We start from the raw sequence: 11,152 nt of genomic DNA on the forward strand, positions 1-11,152 counted from the left end.
TTTTTAAGGATTCATATTCATCACAATCCAGAATACTGCTACATTCAGATTACGGCGCAAAAAAGTATTCAGGCTTTAATAAGTTTAATGGTAAACTTGTATTACATGTATTCGGCGGAGTCTATCTGCTGTTCTTTTCTGGTATCCTCTCTATATCAGGCAGTTGTACACTTCATAAGTAAGTGCATTCATTAATCTTAACATTAACATACGTAGATAGGTAGGTTAGGAAAACATGCCGGCACAGGGATGCATAGACCCTGATTAGATGTTTATCACCTGCAAGCTTCACAGAGATGAGAACATACCAGTAGCAGCTGGCAGCAGCAGCAGACAGAGGAACAGCAATCGCATCATCTTCAAATGCTGCGGGGGGGAAAGAAACTAAGTTAAAAATATCTGCTATTAATATTCAGCAATTGATGTGCGTGGAATCTTGGTGTTTTGGTTTAGAGATAGGGTGAGATGGAAAGCAGCAATGCTGTCTATTATTGAGGCTTGTGTGGCACTTTGAGTTTCAGGATCACATATGGCTAGTCAGTGGAAAACTACAATGTGCAAGCTAACAAGTCCTTGTACAGTTGAAACTGGTTAAAAGTATACATGCAAATCTAGATTGTAATCTGAGGTGTGTGGTGGCAAGACGGTCAGTGAACGGCAACCATATTTCCCACAGTGCTCAGCAGAAAAAACTGCTCTGAGAATTCTGTCACAGTCAGCTGTCAACAAGTGTCTATTCAACATTTTCCCCTCCCAATGCAAAGCTGACATGCTATGCCAGGTGTTGAGCAAGAAATAGTGTCTAATGACTTCGACTGAAAAATACAAAAATGTATAAATATTTTAGTTTATTGTATATAGATAAGCATTGTTCTTGTCATGCTAATTTGGAAAGAAAAAGTATGCGCTGGATTGCACCTGTAGTCATATTATCCATGTTCTTTAGAAGAAATCTTACAACTTCCTCATGGCTAAAAACAAACCCTACCTTTGCTCTACATCACCACCACATAGATGTGAAACACAGATGTTCCTTCCCTGCTAAACAATGCCCCAGCTGTGTCAAACACCATATGAATCGTGATATTTTTTTGAACGGAAAAAATGGTATGACCTTTCTTCCAGTCTAGGTATCGGATGAAGCCTCATTAGTCAGATTTAGCCATTGAGGCTGGAAGGGGCTCAGAAACCAGTACTGTACACAACACTTCCATTGACCCTTGTGCCAAATGTTGCCTTTTCATTGTTGCCATGCCCATTGTGTACTGGTTTCCTTTAGAGTTAATGACTATGTGGAACATACAACAACACCCACCCACACAGTAGTTACCAACTTACTGTGTCCTATTCATTGCTACAATTTAAGGAAGTGGATAATGCTCACCATATTTGGTGAATGGAAGTGAAAAAGGCCCGGACAATAATAATGGATACTATTCAACCTAAGTTAATTATTTCCATGTGTTTTTTTACAGTTTCATGAAAGTCCATAAGCTGCAATCTCATCTACATGCTGCCATTGTAGTTGATGTCTAGAAACTGTAATGTGAGACAAATGTCCACCCTGTAGGAAAGAACGAGAACAACCCAGTCCACAACAAGATTATCTTTATGCTAAGTTAGTCGAACAGCATTAAGAACTATTTTGGTTGACTATATGAAAAAGATGTTAATCACACAGCCAAGGCTGATTGGAGAGGGAGTGTAGTGTGGGCTGTTCTGGCCTCTTGAATAGCTGCAGTAAATCTTCAAATGCAAACAACCTTAGAAGCTGCAAATAAAATCCCCTTCTGTATCCAATTTGCTTTTCAGAGTCGCTTTGGGTGAAATAATAAGATGATCCAATTTGGAAATATTTATCAACCCAGTCCACTGCCTTTGTATCAAAATGGCTCCTGACGCCTGTATTATTTTCAAATTGGGTAATGTATTCTTGTACATTTGAATGCCGATTGAATTTGCTCTTTAATACCAGACCCAATTTGCAACAAACAACCAGTGAATTGCTAATAAAGCAGATATACCAGCTGATTGCTGGCTAGATATGCAAATATCATAGAAGGTAATGTAGAAATCATAAAACTAGAGTGCAGTGCTGCAAGAAAAGGCATATACTGTACTGTTGCTGGAGGGTGAACTTATCTTGTTTTTGTTCCCTTCTCCCCGATGCAGTTCTCCACTGACAGGATTAACCTTGAACCTCATACCTGTCTGGCCAGGCCAGCCCCAAGTACACATACATCTTGTTTACCAGGTTTAATTTTAAATGATGAACACGTTCCATTCCCTCAAACCCACCCAGTACAAGCTATATCAACAAAATACATACACAAACAGAGGTGTACTACATACACATAAACAGAACTGCTTGGAGAGAAACAGAACTACTTGCAGAGACACTATCTCTTTCATTATCTGCTCGCACTGATAACAGCCCTTGCTCAACCACTGTGCATCGCTGACAAGACTTTGACAACAGTGATAACTATCACTAAAGATATTAGAATTACTGTGGCCCAGAGAGTTTGTCGGGAAACAAATACAAGTAAAATAATGTGAGCGAAGGAAGATAGCAAAGAAAAACTTGGAGTATTGTGAAGATGTGTCAACACTAAAACAGACATGCTCGAATAAACAATGAGCCCAACAACAAGGGAAAAAAGTGAGCGAGAAAGGGACGAAAAGCACCAAGATGATTTGTTATTCATTGCCATTCAAATGTTATAAAAGTGGTAGCTTTCTCTGGTTCAGTGAAGAGAGAAAATATTCTTATGGAAATGTTTACTGAACTCTGCCATCTCTACCCGAGATGTTTATCTAAGTGAGGTTGATGCAAATTCATTTTTCCTATAACACAACCTACTCTGCTATTCCACTGGACCGCAAACAAAATAAGAGGAATGATAAAGTGAAAATAAAGCAAAACTCACAATACCTCAGTTGGCGCCAGGCAAACCAGTGAACAATCCACCACAGTCTGTCAGCTAAGCAGTTATTTTCAATACAATCGGTTTGTAGTTTTTAGTTTTTAGTTTTTAGTATCAGGCCAATCAGACCTACAACTACAAGGATATGAGAGTGTCTGTCTGCCTGCCCCCCCCCTCTCTCTTTCTCTCTCTCTCTCTCTCTCTCTCTTTCTGTGTCTGTGTGCAAATATAACAAAACATGTGGACACACACAAGAATAAACATATATGATTTCTACGGTTACACCAAAATATTGTCATATTCCACCTCGACTGTGACTAAAACCGAGGGCATACAGGACCCTGGGCACGTACACCTCAGGTTTACTTTTTATCAGATGGAGACAACGCTGCTTTGTCTTTGTTTTGTTAACAACACTATCACAAGACCTATCCCAGTGACATTGAGGGTTTTCACAGTCCAATCTATTTGGAATTCAGCCTCATCATTCCTCCAAGAAACCCAAAATGTACACACAAAAACAAGATGTAAAGGGTTCAACCAATTTGGTGACCCTGCTTCACCTCTGACACTCCCTGGGCAAACAGCAGCTTAAGCTTAACAACGGCAGAAAAACACTTAGGCAAATTTGTTTGCACAACAACAGAACAGGTCCCAACTCATGAGCACACTGTGGATGTCATTTTATACAAACCGGAAGTGAGAGAAGGGTGAGCAGTGTGCCAATGCAGTGTTTTTAAATTTACAACATCATCACCTGTAACCCGCTTCCATGAGGAAGAAATCTACTGTAGCCTATATGAAGGGATGAAATTAAGTTATTCTCACATTGACTATGTATAAAAAACGGTAGGCTACTGCTGTTAGAGCTGAAATCCACCTCCGTTAATTACACTTTTCTGAGAGTGATAGAGATAACAACTCACAATAAATATGGGTGAATTTGGTGAGAAAAGATGAGAGGTAAAAATACGGAGGTATAAAAGCACTAAAAGGTGCACCGCAGGTTGTATGCTGATACTAATTAGCTTACAAAAAAAAAATCCCATTATGCCAAAGTGACGTTAGTAACGTTACTCTTTTTGCGTAGTATTACATGACAGACAAGTACTGACGACATATGACCAATCACCTACCAATAAAAAAGACAGTTCTAACCCAAAAATGTGTACTCCGTTTTGGAAATGGTTTTAAAAGCATATCTGTGCGACTTTTCTTCAGCTCTGCCCCGAAATGCAACTCACCACAGCCAGTCAGATGAGCCTCGAGGATAGCAGACTTTAACAGGAAATCTGCTGTGGTGTGAGCCAAGTTCAGAGCAACTTCATTCTGACATACAAGGGGATTCACAGCCACCTCGTATTGCGCTGAATGTACCCTTACTTTGCGTCTCTCACTCAAGCTTCTGCGGAAAGTACTACGGAAAATACCTCTGTGTGTCAGAACTACTGTCATGACACTTTCCTGAAACCATGAAACGCTGTTAAGATTCTGATAATAGCGTAAGGTATGTATAACAATAAAATGATAAAGCTGAATAAGGTAGTCAGCTATTAATGACTGTTTGTATTTGAACCAGAAGTTGCCAAAACAGGTATCTGAGCATTTTAATGATATATGTCCCTAACAGGGTGAAAAACGGCTGAAAGAAAACCTCCCATCATTTTAATATTTTCAGCCCCTGAGCTTGACCATGCAATCCTCATAGCTAAGTATGACACTGTTCTGACAAAATAATAAAAACATCAAATACAATCATTTGAATTGTCAGAAAATGGGAAGCCAACATTTGATCCAAAACAGGAATCACCCATATGCTACACCTCAGAATCAAGTCATGTAGTTAAGCGGATAACTTGGCAGTTGTAGTCTAATTAGTCGACAAATGATGACGTCCTCACGTTTTGATTGACAGGCGTAACAGGTGTGCTAACATGGACCATATTAACCTCCTTTCTGGCAGTGTGTTGCTAGCTCCCCTCTAATGTTTGGTGTTCATGCAAATAGCCTAAAAATATATCAGCTGTAAGGAAACCGAATCGATTTCATGACAAGCTTTCTTGTTGCAGTGTAGTAATGCAGTATGTGCTGCTGCTCCAGGTGTGCCTCTTGGGACTTGGTAAATGGCAGACGTTGTTTGTAGGTGTGATAAAACTACATTCAACTGTCATTTGCACAACGAGTGTAACCTAACTAGTTTTTCATGTTAGTCGCTTAGCTCTGCCCATTTTTACCTTCATCCCTTGTCAATATTTGCAGCAGTTCGTTATCTTTTAACTGCAAAACTCACGTCTCAACAGTTCTTCTGTCTACCTTCTATTTGTCTACTTTTGAGTGATGAGTGGGGCATGACTATGTCTAGCCCTTGGAACAACAAAAGATACTATGTGCACCGTTTAAGGGAATTATAATTTATCTTAAAAATCCTGGCTTTTGGCTTTTGGCTTTTCTTTGCATTGGAATGTGAATAGAAGGCATTACACGTAGGCTATGTAAAAAGATCAAAATCGCTTTTTTGTTGCAGTGCTTTTGTTATGGGTTAAAAATATGATACTTTTGCTTTAGTCTCATCAACTTTAGCTACTACTTGCAATCCAACCCATACAGTATAAGCTTGTGCTGAAAGATGATCAGTGTGTATGGAATAATACAGTACTTTAATGAAAGTAAGTAGAATGTTAACTGAAAAGTGAACTTACATTTAAGTGAGCTGTTGTTTAGTCGTCTCTACAATGCTGGTATGTTGTTGCCTCCACACCAAGATCCTTGTTATCACTAAAACAACAAGTGAGTGTGTATGTTAATACAGGTGTAACCAGTCAGGAATTGGAAACCATGTTTCATTGGCTGCTGAACTTGTTGAAAGCTGACACCACCAGTCTTATCTTACAAAAGTGGACTTGCTGTGCATATGGGAGGGGAAACTTGCTCTCAGTGAATAGAAGTTACTGTCATGCAATCAACTGCGGTCAAGAGTATTGCATCTTTTGTCTGTAAAACGTGTTATTGCTCATTTTATATGCACATGTCCTACAGTTGTGATGAAGGAGCATATTCTTCAATATAAAATATTATCAATATTTTATATTGAATAAAAAAGTAACTACATTTTGTATTCTCCTCTGCAGGCCTGTCTATGGCCAGTCCTGGTAGGACGTTTCTGTTTATGTTTCCCCCTCATAATGACTCAACAGCAAATGTTGAACATACAATAACTATCACAGCCCCTGATGTTTGGACTGCAGTTACTGTGAAGGTTCTGGAAAGCAGCTACGTCCAACACATCTACCTCTCTGCTAGCCAGTCAAAGACGATTCACCTGCCATTATCTGTGGGAATGACCAGTGATCGCTCGTCCAACCTTCTCAGTGTGAGATCTATGTGGCCTGTTACAGTCCTCGCCTCATTCTGTACCCAGACTGATTGTGATCACAGTCTCCTTCATGATGTTTCTTCCTGGGGTACCCACTACTACCCCATTACTCCTAACTTCCCTAACCAGACTGCTGTCAGCCAGATGGTGATCACCAGCTCAGACCAGGGGACATCAGTGGATATCTTCCATTCAGGGGAAGTGCTCTTTGAAGGCAATATGTACCCCAGGGGTAGTGTCCTTAAGTTGTATATAGGTGGGCTGCAGAGTGCTTACATCCAGAGCAACTTCAGCCTGTCTGGCTCAGAGTTAATCTCCAAAGAAGCTGTAGGTGTAGTGGTTGGTTTTACCTGCTCCGAACACACACTTAGGGATTGCTTGTATGGATTTGCTGAACTGAAACCAGTCAAACACTGGGGTTTTGAATATGTTATCCCTCCCTTGGTAAACACTGACATGAGTTACAGTTTCCTGTTGGCAATGGCTACTATTAACTCTGACCTGGACGTCACAACCAGCACCATGCAAAAGAATGTGTCTCTCGTTGGTGGGATTATGAAGGCCATTCCAGTTGTGACCTTGGATAAAATTTGCGTTACTAGTGATGGTCCTCTTCAACTTGTTTACTTCAGACGTGGCAATGCACGGGGTCCTTCAACTCTAACAGTACTGCCATCTGTTGATGATATCTGCCAGACTGTACCTATGTTTGATTCAGGTGATATGAGCATGGAGCACGATAACAGTACTCGCACAGGAGATTTAGAGGCTGGTGTTAGCTTCTCCCAGAAGCTCAACATAGCTCAGCTGCCTGACAATAAAAAGACACATTATCTTACCACTGACACAGATATGGGACACTATCTGAGTACCATAAACACACAACTATATCCAGCACTGTGTGAGAGAGGTTTGTGTTGAGGCTTTTTTGATTTCTTTGTATTGCATGTTGATTATTTGGTCAGTGGTAACTTCTCTTACCTTCTCTTTAAGGTTCAGCTTCTTGTGAAGAGTTGCACTTTGGACACAAGCGGAAATACTTTATTAACAATGGAAAACCACTCAGTTCATTGAAAACTAAACTATATTCTGCACGGGGTGACTCTTATTTCCGCTCATTTGATGGAAGAGACTTTGTCCTACATGGAAACTGTAACTATACTTTAGTTCAGACGACCTGTCTAGGCTTAAATGCTTCTGTTTCACTACAAATTAGTATAGAGCAAGCACATTTGAACAGTGCTACTGCCTCCACAATCCACACAGTGCAGATAAGCATCCAGGGCTTTAATATCTCCATTGTTAGAGATGACACAAATCACGTTAGGGTGAGTATACTAAATTTACTTATGTGAAACATACTTTTTGTAACTGTTAATTTACATGTTCTTTTTTGTTTTTAAACCTGTAGATTAATGGACAGAAAATGAACTTGCCCCTCCCCTTGGGAAATGGTTCCCTGAACTTGTATCCAAGCGGCTCGAGCGTTGTCCTAGATACTGCGTTTGGCCTGGCTCTGCAATATGACTGGAAGCACCATCTCCAGGTTGAAATTGACCCACAGCTGTATGGAGTCCTGTGTGGTTTATGTGGCAATGCTAATCACAGCTCCACAGATGGTGTTATTGCCTCTAATGGCACTGATTAGGCCCAGACTAAAGATGTTACTCTCCAATGGGTGGTGAACAGTGACGCAGGCTCCTGTATTGAAGAATGCAGTGGAGGTGTCTCATGGTCCTCCATCACCCGTCTCCAGATGATACAAAATGCAGCAGCACGTCTTTTAACGGGCACACGTAAACATGAGCACATCTCCCCGATTTTTAGCTTCACTACACTGGCTTCCTATTCCATTTAGGATCCATTTTAAAATTCTGTTATTTGCTTTTAAATCACTAAATGGTCTTGCCCCGCCATACCTCTCTGAGCTTCTACACCCTTATTACCCGTCCGCGCTCTCAGGTCAGATGATCAGCTGCTCCTGACTGTGCCAAAACTAGCGTAAGCTCAGAGGGGACCGGGCCTTGTGTCTGCCCCTAGACTATGAATGATCTGCCTTGCATGTCAGCGCCTCTCTTTATCTGTTTTAAAACCCTTCTTAAAACCCATCTTTTCTCTTGGCTTTTGACACATAGTAAGATGTCGACTTCTTTACTTGTTCTTATTTGACTTTGTGTGTTTTTAATTGTTGGTTATTATTATAATATGTTTGTTTATTTTCTGTACAGCACTTTGGTCAACTTTGGTTGTTGTAAAGTGCTTAATAAATAAAGTTGGTATGGTATGGTATGGTATGTTCATTGTTTACTCAAAGCCAAGCCAAATCATTTCCTAGCTCTAAAGGCAACTCCCTCAGTATTGGGTGCACTATACTTCAAAAGAACAATGGACCATTTGCAGATTGTCACTCGTATATTAATCCTGAACCATTTTTTCGAAGTTGTGTGGACACGTTTGTCAATAAATCTGACTCTTCTACGTGCAAGATCTTGACAGCCTATGCTAACATCTGCCAAAGGCTCTCAGCCAGAGTCCAAAACTGGAGAACCATCTCAAACTGCCGTGAGTTTTCAGAATTCTTTCTTATTTTTAAAGTGGTAACATGATCTGCTGAAAATATAAAATGCTAAGAGTATGTTGAATGTCCCTTTCACAGCTATGGAATGTCCTGTGAATGGCCACTATGAGATCTGTGGTTCTGCCTGCCCTGCTACCTGCAGTAATCCAGAGGCCCACAGTAGCTGTGTGGAATCATGCCAATGCAACAAGGGCTATCTGCTGAGTGGTGGGGAGTGTTTACCGCATAGCAAGTGTGGTTGTCTTCACCAAGGTTCCTACTATCTCCCCAAGGAGAACTTCTGGATTGACAATTACTGCCTGAAGCAATGTGTTTGCCAGCCTAGCTCCAAAAGGGTTATGTGTGCTCAGTCTCATTGCCAGGCTGGAGAAGTGTGCAAGGTTCTGAATGGAGTCCTGGGCTGTCATGTGGATGGGCCTGGGGTGTGCATAGTTAAAGGAGATCAACATTATACCACCTTTGATGGGCGTAACTTTGATGTGTTTGGCAACTGTACTTACCTACTTACTTCTCACTGTCCCACTTGGGGGAGCTTGGAAGACTTTAGTGTAGAGGTCCAGAACCAGATGGAGGATCCTACAAATCTTTCCTTTCGGCATGTTAAAATGGTGGTCTCAGGTTATTCCATTGAGATGTCGAATGATCTGAGTAACAACGTTATGGTAGGTTCCCTTATTTTCCACAGTACATCAAGACAGTCATGTTTTCTCCACTTTCAGTGTTAACATTACTCCACTTGTTTCAGGTAAATGGTCTGCGACTGCATCTTCCATATGTATTGACCCAAGGCAAAGTAAAGCTCTACATGACTGGACTCTCAAAGTGTACAGAGACTGACTTTGGCATTGTTTTAACGTACAGCCTGATATCATGACCGTTAAAATGCCAAGGATCTTCTCTGATAGTCTTTGTGGCCTGTGTGGGAACTTTAATGCTGATCCAAAAGATGATCTGATACCTGATGACAAATCTGATATTTCTCAGGCCATTAGACGCTGGCAAACGAACAGTGATTATGGATGCACGGCTGTGCCTATGAACACCTTGGTTTGCAATTTACAAGATATGGCTCTTTATGGGGGAAAGGATTTCTGTGTAAGGTTACTGGATACAGAAGGAGCATTCCAGAGCTGCCACAAAACAGTTGATCCAAAAGAGTTCTACGATAACTGTGTTCATGACCTCTGTTATAGTAACCGGACTACCCTGTGTCAGATTCTGTCCAACTATGTTGCTGTATGCCAAGAAATGGGAGCTATGGTGGATGAATGGAGGGCTTCTAACTTTTGTAGTAAGTAACCATAGTTTTTATAATGTGTATAGAATGAGTATTGTCAATGAAATAGATTTTTCTCTTTCTCCTAATGTAGATCTCTCCTGCCCACCTAATAGTGAATACCACCTGTGCTCCAGTCACACGTTTGACTGTGTAGAAAACCCACGCCCTCTAGCAGTGAAATGCAAAGAGGGTTGTTTCTGCAAACCTGGGTTATTCAACAGTGGTGGGGATTATGTGAGAAAATCTGAGTGTGGCTGCATTTACAATGATGTTTACCATAAAATCCAAGAGAGATTCTACCCTGATGAGCACTGTTGGCTCCAATGTGTCTGTGTGGGCCACAACAGAGTGCAATGTACCAACCACACATGTCCAAATGGAACCAAATGTTCCATCCATGATGGCCAGAGGGCATGTCATGCTTTACAACCTGTTAAATGTGCAGTCATGGGTGGTAGACACTTCAGGAGCTATGATGGGCACTTCTTTGACTTTAATATGGGAAGCTGCAGTTAAGTTCTCTCCCAGGTTTGTGACAAAGATGAGTCTTACTCTACTGTTATGATCCAGCAAGGATGGCTGTGGCTCAGTGGTAGAGCGGTTGCCTGCCAATTGGAAGTTTGGTGGTTCAATCCCTGGCCCTGCGGTCCACGTCAAAGTGTCCTTGGGCAAGACACTGAACCCCGAGTTGCCCCCGATGCTGCGTATCGGAGTGTGAATGTGTGTGAGTGTTTATCTTATGTGCAGGTGGCACCTTGTACGGCAGCTTCGGCCACAGTGTATGAATGTGTGTGAATGGTGAATGATTCCTGTATGATGTAAAAGCGCTTTAAGTAGTCGTTAAGACTAGAAAAGCGCTATATAAATACAGCACATTTACCTCAGGGTCCAGGGGGTGAACATGTCTTTGGAGATGGAGCATTTCGGAAAAGTAAAGGTAAACAGTTGCACAAACACAAACACAAACTGTTTTGTGTGATTGTAATATTTACATT

The 11,152-nt window shown here is 41.1% G+C and overlaps 2 protein-coding genes across 2 annotated transcripts; both read left to right on the forward strand.

Annotated features, from left to right (window-relative positions):
- Positions 1 to 4,651: 4,651 nt before the first annotated feature.
- Positions 4,652 to 8,028, forward strand: LOC116691028 (IgGFc-binding protein). The gene is made up of 3 exons (XM_032518338.1): positions 4,652 to 5,046; positions 6,056 to 7,210; positions 7,294 to 8,028. Exons 1-3 carry the CDS (start codon positions 5,004 to 5,006, stop codon positions 7,653 to 7,655), a joined length of 1,560 nt encoding a protein of 519 aa, XP_032374229.1. The 5' UTR covers positions 4,652 to 5,003; the 3' UTR covers positions 7,656 to 8,028.
- A 571-nt stretch (positions 8,029 to 8,599) lies between these two features.
- On the forward strand, positions 8,600 to 10,741 carry LOC116691029 (IgGFc-binding protein-like). The gene is given in 5 exon segments (XM_032518339.1): positions 8,600 to 8,862; positions 8,957 to 9,540; positions 9,624 to 9,738; positions 9,741 to 10,169; positions 10,249 to 10,741. Coding segments are annotated over 4 exon segments (1,551 nt in total). The 5' UTR covers positions 8,600 to 8,862; positions 8,957 to 8,958; the 3' UTR covers positions 10,674 to 10,741.
- Positions 10,742 to 11,152: the final 411 nt, after the last annotated feature.

This window comes from Etheostoma spectabile, chromosome 6 (assembly GCF_008692095.1).
Source record: "Etheostoma spectabile isolate EspeVRDwgs_2016 chromosome 6, UIUC_Espe_1.0, whole genome shotgun sequence".
NCBI lineage: Eukaryota > Metazoa > Chordata > Actinopteri > Perciformes > Percidae > Etheostoma > Etheostoma spectabile.

Excerpts from the sequence above, each read along its gene's own strand:
- LOC116691028 (XM_032518338.1), top strand. The coding sequence starts at position 5,004 with ATGCAGTATGTGCTGCTGCTCCAGGTGTGCCTCTTGGGACTTG. Across the intron at positions 5,047-6,055 it reads GGTGTGCCTCTTGGGACTTG|GCCTGTCTATGGCCAGTCCT; the intron begins GTAAATGGCAGA and ends TCTCCTCTGCAG. Across the intron at positions 7,211-7,293 it reads TCCAGCACTGTGTGAGAGAG|GTTCAGCTTCTTGTGAAGAG; the intron begins GTTTGTGTTGAG and ends CTTCTCTTTAAG.